Source organism: Eurytemora carolleeae, unplaced genomic scaffold (assembly GCF_000591075.1).
Source record: "Eurytemora carolleeae unplaced genomic scaffold, Eaff_2.0 scaffold753, whole genome shotgun sequence".
Taxonomy (NCBI): domain Eukaryota; kingdom Metazoa; phylum Arthropoda; class Copepoda; order Calanoida; family Temoridae; genus Eurytemora; species Eurytemora carolleeae.
Genome location: NW_019396654.1, coordinates 74,264 through 97,473, shown reverse-complemented (window position 1 = coordinate 97,473; position 23,210 = coordinate 74,264). Strand labels below are relative to the sequence as shown.

Here is a 23,210-nt window from a genome sequence, read left to right as displayed (position 1 = left end):
TGGACTAGTATATATATATAATAGTCCAAAAGGCTTGACAAAATTGGAAAAAATAAGGAATAAGTAAAATGTTGTAACTACCTGATGTGACCGGCGTTTTTTTTGAAAAAAGTTTAATTTTGAAAAAAAATTAGTATTTATGCCTATTTCACCCCTAGTGTATCCATGAGTTTCATAAAAAAATCAGTCAATATAATATATATTTTATATAAGAGCAAAGAGTTTTTTATATATAGATGAATTTCTTTGTGTACATATATTTATATATATATATATATATATATATATATATATATAAGCATGAACATAAACTTAGACTTCAAGTCAAGAAAGATCCTAAATTAGGGTAAGGATTTACAGCCATATACGTTTTTTGCAAATAATTTGATTTTTGATAAAGATATAACACAAAATTTCGTAAACAATGAACATGCCTATATTGGCGATGTTGTAATTTGTAGTGGATTAAAAACTAGAGCTAATGAGGAATATAAGATGAGCAAAATTCATGCAAAGAATTAATCGTAACAAGTTCCCCAGTAAAAAGAGGTTTCTAAATGACTTTCCATTTTAATTTTGTATGTCTGATTAACAACTATACCTTTTAAACTTTTACAGTAACAACCCTGAGAAAGATATCGTCGTTTTTCTGTCTAAAAATGTGTAAAGTTGGGATAATGTTCTCCTTTGTCTCTGCTCATCAAATTTCAAGAGAATTATAAAGAAAAACTCTAAAGGGACAGACCGGCAATGTAAGGTAGATGAACTGAGTATGCAGTGTTGTGGAAAGTTTCTTTAAGAGAATTAACGTCGAATTTGCCCTCAACTCAGGATTTACAGATCTTTAAAAAGTTTTATATGTCTCAAATGAATCCGAAAGAAGTTTTCTACAACACTGCATACTCAGTTCAACTACCTTACACAGCCGGTCTGTCCCTTTAAGATGAATTCAAGAGATTTATGCTGCTTGTTTCTTTCAGAGCAGAGCAACAGCGATTGTTTGAATTATTGGATGGTGTTACATTTCCAGTTTCACATCCAGGTAGATTCATTGATTTATTCATTTATTAATTGATTGATTGATTCATTGATTTATTGATTGATTCATTGATTTATTGATTGATTTATTAATTGATTTATTGTTTGATTTATTAATCGATTAATTGATTATTATTTGATTGATTGCTTAAATGATTGACTGATTAATCAAATGCTTAATAAATTGATCTATTGATTTATTAACCAATTGATCGTTGTTTCTTTGATTGATCAAGAAGTTAATTGATTGGCACATTTATTTTTTTTAATCTTTCAAATGAATTGATTTATTGATTAATTGATTTGACCACAGTTACAGAATTGATCATTTGATTATTTAGTTGATTTGACGTCAGTGGAAGGATTAACTGGTTTAGCGATATCTCTGTTGGAAACATTACAGGTCAAATTAAAAACATTTTTAAAAATCTTATATTTGATCTTATTTGTTCTTTTTAGGATCGCCAAATTCAGATGAGACATCTCCGATCCAACAATAGGTATTTAAGTTCCACAAACAATGTCCGAATTTAATGAATTTGAGCCGCCACCTAAATCTGTCAAAAACCGGTTTCAATTGACCACCGGCTTAAATCTTTAAAAATTGAATACAATTTTAAGTGGAACCAACAATATTTGAGCCGCGGCTCAAATTTAAGCCTCGGCTCAAATTCTTTAAATTCGGCCTCAAGTTCCACAAACATTGATTATTTTAAACATTTTCCTTTCTTAAACTTTATGCCAATTTTTGACCCTGAGAGAAAATATATAAAACAAACGAACCAAAAATTAACGTTTTTTTAGTTCCTATTTCGTTTTTTTCTTATAGTTTTTTTTCTGTTTTACTCAAATTATTTAAAAGCAGGTCGATAAAGCTACTTAATCACCCTGATTGTAGGGTGATTAAGTAACTTTATCACCCTACAATGAGACAAATTAGGTTTGAAATTTTAATATATTAACTTTTTAAAAAATTTGAGTAAAACTGAATAAATCTGTTTATGTTATTGAAATGGGTGCACACACGTTCGGTGTGAAAATACTTTCATTTTGATCTTAAACAAACTATAAAAAATAAAAATCCCGGCAAAAACTTTTTCGCATTTTATATTACCCATTACAATGACATAAAAATATAAAGTTAATCAAAAGCAAACTTTCACTTTGAAATCTCGGTTGGTTTTACTGAAAATTTTTAAAAAAGATAAACAACCAGTTAATGATCAACGTCGCCTATTGTGCATAATTTTGAATATTTTTCCTTTTGAAAAATAGATATTCAAAATATTTAAACATAGTTAAAACTACACCATTTATATATCTTTGTGTGTGAATAAACCTTCATAATAAACCCAACATGAAACAGGTAAATGGTAGATTTTTATTAATTGCAGGGATTTGGCTGGTAAACTGCTTCTATTGGAGGATGCAGGAAGCACCAAATCTAAACCTACACAGGTTAAATCACGCTTTTAAAGAAATTGTAACCCCCTACCGCACCAAGAGGCCATTATTGGCTTTAACCTAACCGAGAGCTTCGTTCTAAAAAACAAGTAACAGGAAAGCCAAAAAATCCTTACTTAAACAATCAAGATGAAAAGGTTATTTTGCCAGTTATATCATTTAAGAAGTTAGTGAATAAAATAAATGATTTTTAGTTCATACATAAATTAGTTCTAGAAATAACTAATATGCATTTATCCCTTGATGCAAAAATGACATTCCCTTATTTCTGAACACTAATTCATGCATTCATCCCTCGATGCATAAAGGTTAATTCACAATAATGCCCGTTAAGCCTTAATCGTGATTTTTTTTCTTGAAATATGCTAATTTTTGTCCAAGTTTCTTATCTCTGCAGAACAGTCCAAAACTCATTCTAAATAAGAAATCAAAATAGAAAACTTTCAAAAATCGAACAAAAAGTATGCATATGCAATCTTAGTTATCATTTTGATAAAACGGAGTGGTTAAAAAACACCTAATAATATAACACCTAAATTTAAAACACATGAATTTCAAAAGGCCTAAATGTCAAAACGCCCAACAGAACACCTCAAAACTTGTTTTAAACATCATTAAGATTTAATACCCAAAGTGTCAAAAAACCTTGTTTTCAACACACCTAAATTACATGTAAAGGTTAAAAACATCTTAAATTTTTACTTTAAATGAAAAAACTCTTTAATATTTAAAAAGCTGATCTATAAACATTTAGCTGTTTATTTTCTTTTTTTCTTTTTTGCCTTTTCATGAAATTTAGATATCTGTTCATTCAAAAAATTTCCTTTTAAAATTTTGATGTTACATTTCGATCCTAAAATGAAATTTTGGAGGTTTTGAAAACTTAGATATTTCTGCACTTTAGGTGTTTTGTTTTTAGGTATTTTCAAACGTGGGTGATTTAACATTTGATGTTTTGAAATTAGATGTTTTGAAATCTAGGTGTTTTGAAGTATATTTATTATATCATTAAAAAACTGTATCTACTTTGAATAGCACTGTATAAATGTTCAGACCTTGTTGCAACCATTGGCCAAAACTAACAGTTCAGATGAAATGGATTTCGACAAACTAACCGTTCTGATCCAAACCAAACTTGAAGAGAAAGCTTCACAAGATGGCGTCACCTCTACCCACCTGGAGTGCATTCAACTTCCGGAAGTATTTAAAGATCAAGAGCAGATCGAAAAAGAAAAAGAAGAAATTGAAGAAAATGTTCGAAAAATCATTGAGAGAGAAGAGGCGAGAAAAAAAATAGAGGATCTAAGTTTTGTTGTTGAAAATAAATCGGAAAGAAGAGAAAAGAGTATAAAAGAAGAAGGATTACAAAGAGCATTGTCTGGAACTAAAACCCCAGATATTCTCAGCTTTGTCAGGTAAATTAAAGCTTTATTGGGTAAATCAAAACATAAACAAACAAAATGTGAACATAGCAGACGAAACTCTTACAGATTTCAGCTTTCTCAGTAGGTATCACTATACTAAATCGAAGAATTATTTATAAAGACGATATCGAATTCGTCGCTGAATTCCCATGTTTATTTGGGACGCCCTGGAGCAATACAAAAATTAATTGAAATTAACTTTGGATTTTTATTTGTTAAAAAGCTTAATAATTATATTTATAAATAACCATTGCATCAAAGACAAGTTTACATAAATTACATAGAAATGCACTTTTAATTGGCCTTTTATAGATTTTATCAAAAAATATGCTGAAACTTTTTCGATAGATTTATTGGATACAATGAACATATACAATATAATCAATAGATCACGTTTTTTAATGAAATTATTGATTGTTTTATCTTTAAAGAGTCTAATTTCGATCCTTATTACCACAAATTTAGATTCAAATACAGTGGTAGGCGTTTACATAATACAATCACGACGACTTTTTTATTTTGATTTCTAGCCACTTTTCTTAAAATTTTAATTTTCAAGTAAACATTAAAAGAATCTGACTATTAAAAGCTTCTCTCAGTTTTCATATTTACAATTATAACTGAAACTTTTATATATGTCTTTAAAGCCTTATATAAAAGAGCTTTCTTATGCGATTTGAGAAGCAACAGTTAAAATAGGGTTTGAACAGGACCAACAAAATGTCTTTCTTTTACGTGAATCAATGATTAATTTATCACTTGTCAACCAATTTTCCATTTTTACTAAATAAATAATATGAAATTATTACTTTATGCTTAAGTTATCTATAATATAAAATTAAACTAAGTGTGTTCTACTGAACATTGCAATATGAAGACGACCATTGACATTACCCTTTCCTAGTTCCAATATCAGAAAAAATTCCTATTAAATATATGTTCAATATAAATAGACCCATTTTTCTTGGGTTTCAAGCTCATTGTAAAACTATTTGCTTATCATTATCTAAACATAAGATTGCTAAAATATCGTCTTCTTGTTCAACAATTTTATAAGGTACCACTGTATGTACACAATAAAAACTTTTCATCTGAGCATATTCAATATTACACTTGTTCATCTTTAAATTAATAATCAAATATATTCTAGTCGAGTAGCTGTTCATTCAACAGAGGAAGCAGAAAACTATATAGATGAAGACGACCTGGAAATAATAAATATTAATCAATTGTAAAATTATACAAAAAAGAACTGATTATCAGCAGCAAACTCTAGTATCATAATCTTTGCAACCTGGTGCTGAACAGTTGTACATATCTTAAGCTGAATTCTGCTAAATCTACCAAACAAAGTTTGAAATTTTCTAACATGTTGTACATTTAGGTTGCAAAGATACCAGGATTGCAAAGTAATCATTCTACGAACTTTTATCGCTTGTTGAACTTGTCATGAGTCTAATTTGTGCCAAAATAAAGATGAAATATAATGAATTACAAAACAGAATAAAAAATTTAAAAAATCATCAAATGTAGAGATTTAAAAACTTATCAAAAAATTCAAAAATGGACTTTTTTTAATAATCACATGCAAAACCTGTTCGATTGTTGCCATAATAACAAAAAGTTTAGCATTAACATTCCAATTATTTGTAAATGAAGATTTTACTAATACGTCAAGCAAATTAAATAAAGTGTTAGTTTTTTATTAAAACTGAAACAAAACAAAGATTATTTTCTCGTATCTTTCATAATTAATTAAATTTTACACTATTGACGAGAACGGAGATACAATACAACCAATCACATAACTTTCTGTACCTTGAAATACCACTAAAATACAACTAATAAAGATGTCTTCTTCACTTTTGGCTTTTTCTGTGTGATTTTGCCAACAAGCAACAAAATGCAAGAACTCTAATAATTATATAATATTTTTAAAATTTTTTAGTTTTTTACATTTTAATGATTTAAAAAAAAATTTGTTCAGATTTTCTACATTAAAAAATATTATTTCCTGAAAAGTAGAGTTAGCAGAACTAAACACAGAATATCGAACCAGAAATTATCCTAAATACAAGAAAAAAAATTTTTGACTATTTTTTGAGTTTTCTTCTGATATATTTTGAAATAATTATGAAATCAACCCCTAAACCTAAATAAATCAACCCTAAAGTAGAGGAAATTTTCTAAAAACATAATGATTTCGATTTTATGACAAAACAACTTAAATGTATCTCCAAGTATAGAGTAGCAGATTCGATAGACATTGGTACCCTTAAATTTGAAATTAAAAACGACAGTTTCTTTATTTCAACAAATGCGGCCCAAATATGTTGGGACCTTTCTGTTGAATAACCAAAGAAAATTTCGAAAATTCACCAATTTTTGTTTTATATAAAGTACCATCAAAGGGTTTGAATTGTTACTAGAAACCCAGGGCAAAGTGCCATCAACTATTTTTTTTATGAAATTACCTTGTGGAAGCCATATTGTTGTAAAACTTCATCGCCATGTTTAATACAATGAACAGCTGATGTTACATTACTGTTTATCAAACCCCCGTCATCAACCGAGTCCGAAAATCCACCAAAAGTTGAGTTTTCTGAAAACAAAGACGACATATAGAGAACACAAAAACTTATTTATTAATATTATTCCTGGAAGTGATAGGAACAGATTTAACACTTTTTTCCCGTCAAACTCTGGACTTACTGTAAAGAAAAACATTTGTATATACTAAAACTAAAGTATAAATATATTTTTGTCTGTTAGTTTGTTTATTTGTATCCGCGATCCAATCAATACCAACACTGCCCAAATTTGGTGCCAGGCATTTTATGACCCCAGAGAAGTTTTATTATCGCTAAAAATACAAAAATTTAACTTTCTCAAAATCTGTTTTCAATTCACCGGCAAAATTAGAATTATGCGATTCTTAAGTTCTATAATAAACAAAAATAAATTGTCAAAAGAGAATATATATATCCCATATGTTTTAATACAATTGAAGAGTACTTCTAAAATGTCGTCTTGACAATTACTTCTTGGATAATACAAATGAACATTATATGAACAGAATGAAGTATATACTGAAGCTGTCTGTAAATTCCCAAGCTGTTAAATTTTAAACAAAAATAATCTAAATTCTATATTTTGATGAAGATAACTAAATAGCCCTGAAATGCACAGAAAAATTATCAAACAATTCAAAACAATTAGGCCGTGAATTGTTTCATTAAAACACACAAAATCCGCGGTATTTAATCATTAATACTAAATAGACTTGGAAACAATATTTTGATAAGTCCGTCATTGTTGTCGTTGATCTCAAAATTAACTATTTTTGCCGTTTATTAGCGAAATCTTCAGATAATTTTCAAAAACTTGAAAGAACATTGTCCAGCCCTTACTGTACCTGGGGCGTTAGTTTGACAGCTGATATTTGCAAGACCGCTCCATTGATTTATCATCAAAGCTTCGAATGAATAATGGAACCAGGAGAGATATTTTAACCAAAGAAAATAAACAGGAATACTCCTGAATCAGTAGATACAGTGAGAACCAGAAAAAATTAAAGATAAACACCGACATTTTAAAATTCTAAGATCTAAATAACACTATTACAGAAAGATATAATTTCATATGGATTCTTTCAATTATAAGATAAAATTCTGATATATTAAAAAATAAACAACTAAGAGCTCGTATTCTTATGCATAAATAAAAAATAAGCAAGAAATTCGAAAGAACCCGGGTGGGGGGGGGGTTGACGCAAAAATGTACACAATGAGTATCTGACAGAGGTATTGGATTAAACATGTTTGACGATTAAATTGGTTCAGTTTCAAATTCCAATTTTTGGCAAAATATGTGCATTTCAGATAAGCAAACAGTTTCTTAAATTTACCCATCGTTCATGTAAAATCCGCCCATCAGCAGGAGAGGAATATTGATAACAGGAGCAACTGTCAGAGCAATGTCAAGCTTGGGAACTGCACACGATAGAAGATAACCTGGAATTGGAGGTGACATTAGAACGCAATGTCGAACTTCAATCGCACATTACAGAAACTAGATTATTTTGCAGAATTTACGGTGAAAAAAAAATTTAAATACATTGGAAGACTAACAATACTTTTAATGTTTATTCAAATCGAAAATAAAACCATGATTGAAATTGTATATAAAAACTTAAAAAGTTTTTAAAAAAATTTTACTTTTCGCCTTTTTTCAGTCCAATATAGATATGTCATAAGGGTATAGATTCAATATAGATTCAATATTGATATGTCAAAAGGGTTTAGATTCAATTTAGATTCTATATAGATATGTCAAGAGGGAATAGATTTAATCTAGATTCAATATAGATATGTCAAAAGGGAATAGATTCAATATAGATTCAATATTGATATGTCAAAAGGGAATAGATTTAATAAAGATTCAATATCGATATGTCAAAAATATGGTCGTTTAAAATTTTATTTGATTATGTGACCTCTGATTTTTGTTGTGACTGAAAAGGTAAATTTATAAAAAAAATAAAATACCAACTCCAAGAACATCTTGTGTAAGCAGAATTACAACTAGCAGTGCCCACAGAAACTTCACAATATCTAAAAAAAAAAAACTCATCTTTATTCATCTATAATGATTCAAGAATTCAGAAAACTAAGGAATAGGAAGACGACTTCTAAAACTTCTAGACTCATGTTTTGACTTTAAATTGTCCTGTAAACATGAGAAACTGCAAATGTGAAGTGTAGACAGAGTCATTTCACTTAATAACTTATTTGATAGCTACTAGTAAAACTATATACTTAGAAACAATATCAGAAACAATATAAAAAAAACTTAATTATTGCATTAATGTCGTCTTATATTCTTCAGTTTTCTGGCTTTGACTTATTAACAATTAAAACTTATTAACAATGAGACTTAAACCTAGTGTAAAATCCCGATTTTTGTTTTAAACTCCAGCTCTCGTGTCTTGTGTCTTGTGTCTTGTGTCTTGTGTCTTGTGTCTTGTGTCTTGTGTCTTGTTGTCTCGTGTCTCGTGTCTCGTGTTTGTGTTTCGTGTCTCGTGTCTCGTGTTTGTGTTTCGTGTCTTGTGTCTCATGTCTCATGTCTCATGTCTCATGTCTCATGTTTACCTGGATCAAAGCCGACCATGAAGTATATAATGGTTGTAAAGAGCATAGGTTGTAGGATAAATATTGGTATTTGAACAAGCTGGAATAGAAATATTTTGTAAAAAGTTATTGATCTTTTCTAAATCTGATCAGATTCAAAATCAATCTTTTAAAATTGATTTAAAGAGAATATTGTAGAGGATGAAATCCCCGAAAGAGGATTATGGAATCCGCAAATCAGTGGTGTCGGATCTTGTGACCAGAGAAGACCTACCCAACTTCCTCTTCTTTTATATACTCGTTATTTATCATGTAATTATATCTAGAAGCAATATATGTACTTCTAAAATATCTTATTATCTTAAAAGATCTACTATTTACAAAGAGACCAGAGGCATTCCCGATTCACTACACTGATCTGAAATTTTTTATCTGATCATTTGCGAAAATAATTTAATCTCGAGGGTCGACAAGGGTCGCTTTTAAATTGCATCTACAGTCTTTTTAATTATTTATCTTTACCTGTTTGGTAAGAAAGTATGTATCTGCTCTGTACATTCCATTAAAATGTTCTCGTAGGTATATTGGCAGCTCTAAATAGGAGATTTAGTTTAGGGGACACAAGTTCCAAACTGTGCTTATGTTCTAAAATCTGACACTGAGTGTCAGGTTTGGGCACAAACATATTAATTATCGTTTAGAGACACTTCATTTACACAAACTATGCTAAACATTATATATCCAATGTTAGGTTTGCTGGGACAAATCACGGCTAAGACCTTTCCTATATTGTAATCTTAAAATGATGATCTTATCTATTTTTAAATTCTATTTTTACATTTAAAAAATGCGTTCTTTGTCAGCTATGCATATACTGTATATTTACAGGGCAGATATGAGATCATGTCCCATGCTGGAAATTCAATGATTTCCAACACCAAGAATTGTCAAATTGCATCCATTGATTTAAAGTAAGTGAAACTAGCCCACGCCCTAGCAGGAACAGGCCAATATTCATATATATACATGACATTGAAGAATGTCAAACATGAAACACAGTGTCCAGCAATAAACTATATTAAATAAAAAATAGAAAATGTTCTGAACTTATTTTAAGAAGATATATATATATATATATGAATATATGTATATTATTTCATTAACCTGAGCAGAAGACATTAAGTACAGGGAAAAGATTGCCGAATGAAAGGTTGACAATGATCAAGAAGAATGCTCCATTGAGGTTCATGATCCCGGGTTGATCCAGCTCCTGGTTCAGAAACACGATCCCGATGATCAGTGACATTATCTAAACCAGTTTTATAAATAAAATTTTCACTGAACGGAATTTATTAATTGGAGATGTTGCTGAACTATACCTACGGCCGGTTCAAGTACTGAATCACCAATTCAATGTTAACGATATATGAGGAAGTGAGTGGATGATTCAGAATTTGAACTGGCGTTGGCTAGTTGAATGAACTCTTCAATTTATTCAATTAATTAAAAAAGTCTGACATTTGTACTGTACCACCTTTGTAGTGTACAACACTTGTACTGTACCACCTTTGTAGTATACGACATTTGTACTGTACCACCTTTGTAGTATACGACATTTGTACTGTACCACCTTTGTAGTATACGACATTTGTACTGTACCACCTTAGTAGTATACGACATTTGTACTGTAGTCTGTACCACCTTTCAAGTATACGACATTTGTACTGTACCACCTTTGTAGTATACGACATTTGTTCTGTACCACCTTTGTAGTATACGACATTTGTACTGTACCACCTTTGCAGTATACGACATTTGTACTGTACCACATTTGTAGTATACGACATTTGTACTGTACCACCTTTGTAGTATACGACATTTGTACTGTACCACCTTAGCAGTATATGACATTTGTACTGTACCACCTTTGTTGTTTACGACATTTGTACTGTACCACCTTTGTAGTATACGACATTTGTACTGTACCACCTTAGTAGTATACGACATTTGTACTGTAGTCTGTACCACCTTTCAAGTATACAACATTTGTTCTGTACCACCTTTGTAGTATACGACATTTGCACTGTACCACCTTTGCAGTATACAATATTTGTACTGTACCACATTTGTAGTATACGACATTTGTACTGTACCAACTTTGTAGTATACGACATTTGTACTGTACCACCTTTGTAGTATACAAAATTTGTACTGTACCATACGATATTTACCATTGAATTTGTCCCCTTATATATACCAAAAGAAAAAATTGTTTAGACCTCATAAAATGGAAATTCAACAATGAATTTCGTGTTAAACCATCAACAAAAATATTATAGTCAAAAAGAGCCCCAACACCATTTCTAAGCGTTTAAACAAATTATTTTTGAAGATTTTTATTTTTATCTAATCATCCAAGTATTTTCTTAATTATTAGGGATATTACCTATCTATCTACTATCTATAATCAAAACAATTTATACTTTAAAAGTTAAAATTTGCTAAAAGGAATCTTACACATACAGGTAAATTGTAGAATAATTTCTAATGATGTTTTGTACCAGGTTTATTTTGAATATTGGTCGAAAAGAAAAATAACGATCTAATCAATCAATTTGTTAGAATTCAAGCATTGTTGCATAAACTTTTATAAACATTGCTTACCACTGTTTGAATGAATTTGACTTTAACAAGCCGTGAGTTCCTGATCAAAGAAATCCATTCCCTCCAAACCAGAGCCGTAAACTGTTGGATCCAGGAAGCCTTTTACCAAAGATTAAACTTTTGGTTTAAAATTGATTTCCACTGCATTCACTTTTAAATCAAACAATTTAATTTTAACTATTTGTTTCTACATCAAGTCCTCCAAGCTGTGCTTACCAATTCATGGGCATCATTTTGAGGTCTGTTTTCAATCTTTCAAGGTTATTTGACTTTTTAGAGGCTTCACAAGAATCTGAGATAATAAAAATGTTATTCTTGATAAGTTTGCTTTCATTACTTAAAGGGACTGTAAAGAAAAAAAATGAAAGGGGTATATGCAAAAAGCTAATCACTGTTCATGTGATACAGAAGAGACATGTGACTAATATACTGCACTACCATTGGTGGGAGTACTGGTGACGTAATACGGACTTATGAATAATATTATCAATTATATCTATTAAAGATAAAAATAAATATTATAAAATAATAATTCCCCTTTCAGTTTTCCTATACAATCCCTTTAATTCAAAATGTTCACTCTGGCCAGAGATATCTTCCATGACGATTTTTCGTAATAATTGCTAAAAATTATTTCAGTTAATATCATTGATTTGAGAAAAATGTCACCTAATGTAATTAAAAACAAACTTGTAGAAAATTGGATTTTGTTGGGTGTCAAACATCTGAGAATCCTTGAAAGCACACTTGAAGCCAAAAAAAAGCTAAATGACTAAAACACCAATTGTGAATGGAGTATCAAAGAATCATATTAGATTTAGATAAAAAACTGGAGTTTAGACCTATGATATTTCATAAATTGTACAGCAGAAATAAACCAATGTCATTAATCTGTGCCTTGTAAACACTTTCCCGCTTTCCAATCAAAACATTAGAGAAAGTATCTGAATAAAAAAGTAAGCTTTAAAAAAACTTAATTCTGAAGTATCAAAAATATCAAAGTTGTTTTACCAACAGATAATTATTAAAAAAAGCTTTAATTGAGTTAAACTGAAAATCAACAAAAATTATTTTTATCTATCTATATATATACTTCGCTTTTTTGTTTGTTTGTTTGTATCCAATTTAAGTCAAAAATCCAAAAAAAAAATTTTGTTTAACTGCGCAAGGGTCGCAATCAAGAGCTAAAGTGATTAGCTTTTAGCCTATACTCCCTTTCAGTTTTCCTTTACAGTCCCTTTAAATGGTCTAAAATGCAGTTCTAGAAATTGTCAGGACAAAGTCTAGAAAAAATGTCAACCTAGCTTGGAGTATTTTGAAGTTTTAAAAAGTACAGTTGAAAGTATTATTGCAAAAAAGATAGTTCAATTTATCTGAAAGTTATGTTAGAAAAACATTTAATAAAAATGAAAATAGAATAAATTTTAAAGAAAATATTACCAGGTTTGTCAATGTTGGATATTTCTCTTGTTACCATTTCATCCAAGATGGTTCCCTCATCACTTTTCTATATATTTTTTAAATTATAAAGGAATATATAGCTCAAAACATCTTCTTCTACATATTTCTGCTTATGTGTGTGGGTGGGGTGGGAGGTAAATTTTTTTTTAAATCATCAATTTAAGATTTATTAATTTTCTCTCATTCACCAATTAAAACCATGAAGACAAATCTGCACAAACAATCCTAATTTCTGGAGAGAAAAAGAAGTTTTCAAGACGTTCATACTGTGAACCCAACCAAGGGTTCTCCAGCTTGTATCGTAGAGTTCATTGCTTCCAAGTCGAGAAATAATGCCTAACAAATCTATCCAAAAATAAAGCCAAACAATCTAAACCCAAGCCCAAGAGGATATTGAACCCTGAGTATGTTGCAGCCTGAGTATATAACAGGGTATATATATTCATACATATACAATTTAGAATAGAAATGGTAGGTTAAGACTTATTATTAAAACCTTTCTTATCTGGTAGATATACGGTTTAAAAGGCAGAGTTAAGTTATGATCAATGCTGGAGAAAGGAGTGAAACGGCATTAATCTAGTTGGGGAAGAAAGGATTGTGGTCGGCCATCTTATACCCCAAGACTAGGGCAGTTCTCACAAAGTTTCTGATCAGAAGAGTCTACTGGAGATATATACGCCTCAGACGAATGTCAAGAATATTTCGATCAACTTTAGTTGGTCCAACACTAATTGTTTGTATTGTCATAATGTAAATATAGTTTGTGTGCAACCATGCTTTGTTATTCCACCCAATGTTAGCTTTTTACTACAGAGATCTTTTCAATTTTACAATACTTATTTATGCATGTTGACACCATTAACAGGAGGTTGTCTTTTTTTGGTTGAAGGAGGGGTTGGTCCATGTCACATTCAAAAAAAAAATCCCCATTTTAAGATTTATTGTTTTTTTTTGCTAAAATAATATGATAAATTTTACAAAATTGTGGTATTAGAATGAAACAATTATTAAAATTTTTGTTTGATATTTTATTAGATTGTGTAATGTCTACCTTGAAATTGTTACAAATGTTGGTTAAAAAAGCAAATCCATCCTCCTCTCTAGATCAGCTTTCATTGTGGTATTTCAGGGGTATTTATTTCAAAAACTTTATCCCCCCCCCTAAAAAATCAGAAAGAGGATTTTTGACAATGACATCAACTGGCAAGTTTATAATCTTTTTTTGACATTTTTAACCCAAAAAACTTGTTCATTTTCCTAAATTAACCAAATAAAAACTGGGAAGAAAAAAATTGCGCTATGTATATTCATATATAATTTCTTTTGAGGGTCATCTTATACTTTTCAAGGAAAAAATAACAAACTCTTCAGTGTGAAGATCAAAATAGCAGCCAAATTGACATTTTCCTAAAAACATACCCCAAAGAATTGGTTTCAGGATCCAAAATTATATTAACTCAGTTCATGGGGTTTGGGCATTGCTTTGATCCACCCTTATTACAATGAAAGTAAAAAATTCTAATTAGTTCAATTTAAAAGATGATAAATAAATAGATCAGACCGCGTGCACTGTTGCAATCTCATAAGTATTCACCAAGCATGTGAGTTAACCTTGATTGGATTTAGACACTACAGAAAAATTTGAAACAACAGCTCCAACAAACAGCAGGGACTAGGGAGGTCAATTTTGGACTTGGTTGTTGGTTTTCAGTCTGGATCTAGTTTAAGTAAGTGATTTTAATGCAGAGCTTGATTTGTAAGAAATGAAAATGATCCATTGAAAACTCCCTGTTGGGTTGGAGTGAGAGGGTATCCAGGAAGAAATCTGCAGGATTGTAGGTGAGAGGGCAGGGATATCCAATCCTTAACAGTTTACTTTGCTATATGAAACTATTCTTGTTAATTAAACTGATAAACTAATAGAATCCTGAAACAATGGACTGTTTTCCAAGAAACTAAAATGCAGATATACTTACATGAAGTGTAATATTCTTTATTTGTCCCTGTGATATTTTCTATCAATAAAAAATGGCATAAAACAGAGTCCAATGTTTTTGTTGTCTCATGAGTCATAAGCTTTTTTGAATAGCTGGAGTAGTTAAAATTATAATGATATAACTTATGAGAAAAGTTTGTTATAGAATCTATACCTGTTAAAGTATTGAACTGCCATGTTTGCATCTCCAAAGTAGGCGATCCTACCCTCAGTAAGCAGCATCAAACGATCAAACTTTGAGAATATAAGAGAAGAAGGCTGAAGCAGGATCAATCATTTCTTACCATTCAATAAATTTGTGTTATAATGTAAAAATCCATTTTTGGGAACAGACTAAAAATGCAATCCAATTTTTTGTGGCTTACAGTATAGTCACCAAAAAATTGTTGAATTATAAGTAGCAATATTGAGAAAAGCAACTCATTAAAAGTAATTTTAAAACGTGTCCAGCATCCAGAACTTTTGGATTGCATTTAGCTCACTCTCTTTTACATAACTATTTTTTAATTTTTTATTTTAACAATAATTTATAAATACATAGATGATATCAGATGCAAACATTATCTTTCATCGCATTTAGGCAAATTTTGAAGAAATTTTTTTTTGGGACATCCTTGCAGTTGCCATGCTGCTAGTTTTAAAACTTGGTTGAGAGACTCCTGCTTTTCTATTTTTCTTAACTCTGTTTTTCTTCTTATCTGACTCATTGCTGATTCAGTTAAAGAATTTAATTTATTGCTTTAACCAGACATGCTGATCAGGCTGCTTTCAGCATTAATTCATGACTGAGGCATTTTCTACATTTTGAGACCTCTCCAAGTAGTTCCTGAGACATTAAGTTGTTGAGGAGGAAGGAAAGAGATAAGGAATATATCAAAAAGATCAATGTTCCAAAATGGGGTTGTTGAGAAATACAATACAAAATTCAATGTGAAATTAAAATGGTAGAATGGATTGTATTCCTGGTGTATTGTACAGACCACTGTTCTTCCAAGCTTAGCCAATTCCAGAAGAGTTTCCACTACACTAAATTATGTTTTTTTATTTTTTTATTGCATAGAATCTTATGTACAACATTAAATTTAGATAAGATGTCAGATTAAAAGCAAAATGATTATTGATTATGGTTTAAATAATCTCTTTTCTATTATAAAATCGCATAAGACTTAGTAATTTGTAGGAATAATGAAATGCAGGACTTTGCAGAATGAATAATTTCTTCTATCTGTTCAATTACATATTTTTTCCAAACAACATTTCTAAGTAGCTTAAATTTTCTTAATTGTCATTTTGGAAAATGCATTTTGAAAAATGATCACTTGTAAGAAAGAATTTAAAAAAGTAAATCAAACTTGGTAATCAGTAATTACCAAAAACTTATTTTTTCAGTCATTTAGTAAAAATTTGAATATTTTCTTTTCAGACTGTCATTTTTTCTGTTTTTCTGATTGTTTAATAAAATTATTCTTTCAAAAAATTGTTTGTTCAAAAATCGCTTGTTTAGTAAAAACTATAGGTTTTTTCAAACCTATAGTTTTTAAAAAACAACATGGTTTTGCCAAAAATAATTTTTTCTAAACTTCGCTCTCAGAACTCGTTCTTCCATTGTTCCTGAATTTTTATGAATGACAAAATCATTGATGGAAAATTAATTTCATTTTAAAATATGTTGTTTGTTCACAAACAATCCCCATCTACATGTATTTAGCAAGCATATGTGACAATTACCTATTTGCCATGTAAGAATCAAGACCACTTGTTGGTTCGTCACAAAACAGCAACGCTGGATTGGTTAGAACCTATTCAAAATGTGTTTCAACAAATATTTATTTTTTTCTTCAAAATTTTACGTCAATATGATATATCACCTCACAGGCCACTGATAAACGTTTCTTTTCACCTCCAGATATACCCTTGTAATTAAAAAAAAGTTATGTTAACAGTTTTTTTTTTAATGTTTACCTACCTTAACTTTTCCAGGTATTCCCACCATGGTGTTTTGAGATTTGAGCAAACCAAGCTAAAAAATTATTTGAAAAATTAAAAATTAAAATATTGTAATTGTTAAAAAATACTTTGTTTCTCAAAATGGAAACCAATTATTAAAATTCTGAAAATTAAAACTGCAACATTTATGAAATGCTGAATTATAAAATCATATTTCAATTATTGTTTGAATGAGTTAGTTATCAGGCTTAAAGTTTTTCTTCAGAATTTATATTCACCGTTTTGATTACATGATCCACTGTTTCCATTCTCTCCTCTATTGGGATGATGGAATCCATTCGTAGCATTGCCTACAGGGTGGTAATCATAAAAGCAATTTTCACACATGTTTCTACAGATTATTCAAACTCTTTTGATCATTGCAAAAAAATGGAATACAACAGCTTTAAACTGAACATTTTAATGATATTTTGGTTCTAAACAAACTTTAAAACAAAAAATATCAAAAATTTCAAGCTGTCAGTTTTTTCCTGCTTCTTGACATACCTCACTTTAAAATTTTAACAGTTTATTTTTTTCCGATGCAATGGGTCGGGTAGAGAGATGTGAGGTAAGTGCAAACAAACTGAAAACTTAACTTGATAATTTTGTTAAGTGTCTGAAAATTGTATAATTGTAAATCATCTGAAAAATGTATTTAAAATGTAAAAATATCCAAAAGCAAGTTTTTCTCAGAACTTTTCATTCTCGGTACCTTTATTATTGAAGTCAAAGATCTAAAAGTTATATTTATCATTAAGGCTCTGAAAAATACTGATGGATATTGCATATTACACCACCCTTTCCCAACCAAAACCCCCCTGACAGACAAAATTATCCTAACCAGTATGGATGATTTTTTCATGGAGATTCATGTTACCTGGAATACAAGGTTCTCCTTGACAGTTAATGTACCAAGGAATAGATCATCCTGCTGTACATATCCAGATAGTGCTGTCAGGAGCTGAGGTGTTGCCTCAATACCATTCACCGTCCATGAACCTTCTACCTAAAAACATATGTGGAGACATACATGGATAATGCTGTCAGGAGCTGAGGTGTTGCTTCAATACCATTCACTGGTCAGGAACCTTCTCCCTAGAAACATTCATTGATAATGCTGTCAAGAGCCATTTAAATTCCAGGCACCTTCTACACATGAATATATATAGATAGTGCTGTCAGGAGTTGAGGTGCTGCCTCAATACCATTCACCATCCAGATACCCTCCACCTAGAATTTTAGATGTATAGTGCTGTCAGGAGCTGAGGTGTTGCCTCAATACCATTTACTGTCCAGAAGCCTTCTACCTAGAAACATACATAGATAGTCCTGTCATTAGCTAAGGTGTTGCCTCAATGCCAATCACTGTCCAGGAACCTTCTACCGAGAGTCATGTCACTAGCTAAGGTGTTGCCTCAATGCCATTCACTGTCCAGAAACCATCAACCTAGAAACATACATGGATAGTGCTGTCAGGAGCTAAGTTGTTGCCTCAATGCCATTCACTGTCCAGGAACCTTCTACCTAGAAACATACATGGATTATTTGGATAGTGCTGTCAAGAGCTGAGGTGTTACCTTAAACCCATTTACCTTAACTTCTATCACCCATTAACTGATTTTGGGATTGGTTGTATTAAGATTGGGATGACAACCTTATCAGTAGGAAAACCCAGGTAAATTTGCATGTGATTTGACAAAGATATAGCTGTCACTACCATACGATCTCCTAACCCTCAAAGAGGAAATTTTATTTTCTACTCAACGAAAGGAATCTGTTTAGTATAAAGATATTTCCTAACCAAAAACCGTCTACCTAGAGAAATAAATGGATACTAGATATTAGAACAGTTGCTTCAAAGGGGGAGGGAGAAATGTATGTGTGTTTCCAGAAAACCATTGATCTATAAGTCATTTAATGGACTTCTTTTTTACAGTGTATACCTGCAAATTATCTGTATTCCTGTAGAGTAAAGAGTTAAGCAGCGTAGATTTTCCAGCACCACTAGATCCCATGATAGCCAGTAATTCCCCAGGACGGGCTATCCCACTTACTATATAATCAGAACATATTAAGAGCACTGACTTCCAAATTTTAAATATTGCTTTTAAGAAAAGTGAAAAATTTATTTGAGTTGTTTAGCATGTTTGGTTCCTTTTTTAAAGACACTACACAAGAAATGTTTGTGAGGTTTCTATGACTTTTTATTAACTCACCACCATTCAAAAGTGTTTTAGGTCCTGAGCACCCCTTCTTTTTCACCTCCTGTATGTAAGCAGATAAATTGATATTTGGTAATAATTGTTCGAAATAAAAAATTTCTTAGGAATATTTTCTTAATTGGCAGTACTTTTTATAAAACTTTCAAAGGGTTAACTTTTCAAAATAAAATCTTTGAATTGGCTTATTATCAATGCTTTAACAATAGAACCCTGCCTTCATAGCTTATCCTGATTGTTTTACATTCCAAAGAGGAAGAGCGTACTAAATTCAATTTGCATAATAACTTTTTTTCTAATTAGGATTTTCACACAATGAACTGAATTTTTTAGAGTTGCCCTTAGGAAAGAAACCTTAGAGATAAGTTTTAAGTTTTGAGGAAATGAAAGGGCCCACAGATCGAGATCAAGTGTTCTGGATTCTGAGTCTCCCAACACAAATGTTCCCAGTTCTAGAGGGAATGAAATTGATACCTGGGTATAGACATATATATCCTGCCAGGCAAGGGTCACCCCTTGCTCCACATTCAACCGACTCTCCTGTATTGATAATATATAATTTTAACTTTATTCTTTTCTTGTCAAACATGAGTATAGGGTATATAGACCATGATTAGAGATGGGCATCAATTTTTTGAATGAACAACATTTTTTGTGGAAATAAAAAGGGTATTGCTCAGAAAAAAACAAATGATGGATGAAAGAAATTGAGATTTCAGAGAAATGAAAAAAAATTATTGTTTTTTAAACGAACAAAAAAAACTAAATCAAAATATTTAAAATTGTTCGAACAATCTTGATCGATTTTTTACTAAAAGATTTTGAAAAAAAAAAATTCTTTTTAAAAAACAAAAGCTTTTTACTGAAAAAGCAATTTTTATTTCTAACATTCTTTTTTATAAAAAAGCTCTTAACTGAAAAAAAAACTATTGTTATTTACTGGACGAACAATTTTATTAAACAAATGATTTTTTTCTGAATGGTCATTTGGTGAGAAAATGAACAAATTAAATAGAAAATGAATGATAACTTTGAGAACAAAGGAAATGAAAAAATGCCAAACGTGCCCATCTCTATCCCTGATGTCCTATATCTATTAACTAATCTAAATATATATATATACTTTGCTTGTCTGTTTGTATCTGTTGCTATCCAATAATCTTAAAAACGGCAAACCCGATAGGGCCAATTTTTTTCTGTGGCAACTCATATGACCCCATGCAGGAAAGGTTTTAATACAACTGGTGAAATTTTAGAATGATAAAAAATAAAGACAAATTTGAGAGCAATAGTTCAAATTTAAAATTAGTTAAGAAATTGGGTGCGAAGAGCCCTACAATTGTTTTATGAGAAACTTCTTTAGTCTTTTGTATTGGTTGAAAACTTTATCTAAAAACGCATGTTTTTTCAGTTCGACTGAGAGCCTGAGACCTTACTACTCAGCCCATCTGAACTTGGTTCTACTGCCTCTACCTGATGTGGGTATTGCTCATGATGCTCTGGTTCATCATTATCATGCAAATGATGCTCTTCATGATAGGTCTCCTGTTCATTATCTAATAGACCTAAAAAAGAGTATACTTATTGGATAGACTGTAGAGCGTAGAAGTATTGGATAGACTGTAGAGCGTAGACGTATTGGATAGACTGTAGAGCGTAGACGTATTGGATAGACTGTAGAGCCTAGACGTATTAGATAGGCTGTAGAGCCTAGACGTATTGGATAGACTGTAGAGCGTAGACGTATTGGATAGACTGTAGAGCGTAGACGTATTGGATAGACTGTAGAGCGTAGACGTATTGGATTGGCTGTAGAGCGTAGACGTATTTTCAAATGACTCCATGGTTTCTGCACTTCACGTTTACCCTTGTCTAATTAAAGTGACTGTAGTAAGTGTAATTTCAACTGACCCTTAATGCAAAGATTGAAATGCCTGATTCCCAATGGTACGCTTAAAAACTTTCAAACCTAGCATAACAACAATATCTTCCATTGTCTAGATAAAGTTCCAAGGGTACCGTTGTGAATCGGGCATTACCATCTTTGAACATTACGCTTACACTTCCTTTCCGGTTGATGTAAATAACGTCGTTTTCTGCCTTTAAAAGTGATAAATTCTGTTAATTTATTCCATATATCTGTAGCATAAATCTGTCAGTAACATTTATAGAAACACCACAATTGAACAAAATCAATTTTCTGTCAGAAAAAGAAGAAAATGTCCAGGGTATAGTTGTAAATCGGAAAAGCATTTGAAAATTTTGTGTCCTTCCCCTTTGTTGGGGTCACCACTTTACAACTAAAGTTTTATCAAAGGAAATATATATTCTTTCCAGATTATTTTGCGCTATAAGGTTTAATTGACTTACAACAGCTTCAGAAAGATGTAGAATAATATTATGGTTCAAACGTTCAATGCAAATTTATCAAATGAATCTTTACATTAAAAATTAGATTTCAAAAATCCTTTTATTTGCTTGATTTTTAAAGTCTACCTTCTTGGTCGTGCATGTTATATTAATCTGAAAATAGAGCTATTGTTTAAACACATACACTAGCAACATTTTCAGCATAATCTGTTCTGAGTAATCATAATTTCGACCATGAAATAGACGTTTAGGTAAGGAAATATTGGACAGGTTCTTTGATAGAATAAAAAAGTGAGAATTTCAAAAGAAACATCCAATCTGTCTGCAACGTCTTTATAATTCTTCCAGGCGCGGCCACGCAATTAAAATAAAACTAGTCTAAATAAAACTGCAGGTAAGTTGCAATTAAATTTGTTAATCTAAATTTGTCACTAAAGCTCAAAATAGAAATCCTTCACAGTTTACATTTTAGAAAATTTTTCTAATTTTCTTCTAAATTATATTATTATTCCCGTACATATGTACATTTAAATACATATGTACTGTACAAACATTCAATTAAGGTTTAAATCAATGCGAGTTGTGGTAAGGAGAGCGGGTGTACTTTTCAGGCAATCGCTCTGTTTGTAATTTCCCCAAAAAATATCGTTATATAAAATAAAATTTTAGTTTTTTTGTGCCAGCATAGACCTAGAAATAAAAAGAACTTTCAACGAAAAATTGTACATTTGCTAAAATTTTATTAAACTCTTCTTTAAAAACTTCAACAATTGCTTTGTTCCTTTAAAATTTGCAGATTAAAAGGCATAAAAAGAATATGCTTATGATTAAACAAAGCTCAACTGCATGAAAACACTTATTAGTCGGCCCGTGGTTTCCTTTCACACAAAAAGGATGTAAAAAGATTTAATGCCCGGTTTTGCCTCTAATGCCGTTTATAGTTTATATTTGGGCACCCATAAAAGATTAAACATTACGTGGTCTTAATTTTATATTTGTAATTCCATGCAAATGCTTTCTTTGCTAAATCATTCAATATGCAGAATTACCCACAAAGGATGAGAATGTAAAGAAGACATCAAACACTTTGAATATGGCGTTTCCGAGATCAAAGTAAGAACTCTGCTGTGAAAACAGTAAATTTATATTTTTTACATGATTTAGCAAATAAAAAACTGAGTTGCAATTACAGGATATAAATAGTGTTAGCTTCGTTGCAGTCCTCTCTAAAGTCTCATCAATTGTGGGTATCCCTGTATGATAAATAAACCGCATTAAACACAGAAAGCAAGAGACTAAATGAGATTTTAAAAGTTGGTCATCTCTAAAGTCTCATCTTTCGTGAGTAACCCTGTCTATAAAATGTACAAAATGTTGAAGCTCTCCCAGCCTGGTGATTGAACTGAGCCAAGACAAAGTAAATTTCTCAACTGTTTAGATTTCTGTGAACTAT

The 23,210-nt window shown here is 30.8% G+C and overlaps 2 protein-coding genes across 3 annotated transcripts in view; one reads left to right on the top strand and one right to left on the bottom strand.

Moving 5' to 3' along the window:
* LOC111706947 (uncharacterized) overlaps positions 1 to 5,449 on the top strand; it is a gene marked incomplete in the record, with an annotated part of 8,610 nt that extends 3,161 nt beyond the window's left edge. The window contains 7 exon segments of the mRNA XM_023479902.1: positions 317 to 346; positions 981 to 1,042; positions 1,380 to 1,441; positions 1,498 to 1,538; positions 2,433 to 2,496; positions 3,556 to 3,917; positions 5,077 to 5,449. Coding sequence (XP_023335670.1) covers positions 317 to 346; positions 981 to 1,042; positions 1,380 to 1,441; positions 1,498 to 1,538; positions 2,433 to 2,496; positions 3,556 to 3,917; positions 5,077 to 5,161 — 706 coding nt within the window.
* On the bottom strand, positions 4,263 to 21,934 carry LOC111706946 (protein white). 2 transcript variants are annotated; one of them, XM_023479900.1, is made up of 28 exons: positions 21,884 to 21,934; positions 20,861 to 20,952; positions 19,862 to 19,927; positions 19,385 to 19,433; positions 19,112 to 19,221; positions 18,046 to 18,174; positions 17,405 to 17,476; positions 17,146 to 17,199; positions 17,048 to 17,092; positions 16,908 to 16,978; positions 16,142 to 16,205; positions 15,334 to 15,437; positions 14,972 to 15,046; positions 14,235 to 14,283; positions 13,160 to 13,226; positions 12,617 to 12,663; positions 11,720 to 11,818; positions 10,220 to 10,364; positions 9,578 to 9,648; positions 9,077 to 9,155; positions 8,474 to 8,539; positions 7,834 to 7,939; positions 7,342 to 7,463; positions 6,584 to 6,637; positions 6,401 to 6,528; positions 5,941 to 5,993; positions 5,745 to 5,840; positions 4,263 to 5,131 (listed from the first exon to the last, which is right to left on the bottom strand). In XM_023479900.1, the coding sequence occupies exons 1-27, from the start codon at positions 21,897 to 21,899 to the stop codon at positions 5,786 to 5,788; spliced, it is 2,088 nt and encodes a 695-aa protein (XP_023335668.1). In that variant the 5' UTR covers positions 21,900 to 21,934; the 3' UTR covers positions 4,263 to 5,131; positions 5,745 to 5,785. The 2 variants fall into 2 exon arrangements, with proteins under 2 accessions (XP_023335668.1, XP_023335669.1); XM_023479901.1 differs by lacking the exon at positions 6,584 to 6,637 and having other exon boundaries at positions 21,884 to 21,933.
* Positions 21,935 to 23,210: the final 1,276 nt, after the last annotated feature.

What these genes read in the sequence shown, in the direction of transcription:
- LOC111706946 (XM_023479900.1), bottom strand. An exon ending in TAAAACACTTTTGAATGGTG is followed by an intron (nt 19,222 to 19,384) that starts GTGAGTTAATAA and finishes CTGATTATATAG; the next exon opens with TAAGTGGGATAGCCCGTCCT. An exon ending in AACAATATGGCTTCCACAAG is followed by an intron (nt 5,994 to 6,400) that starts GTAATTTCATAA and finishes TCTTGTATTTAG; the next exon opens with GATAATTTCTGGTTCGATAT.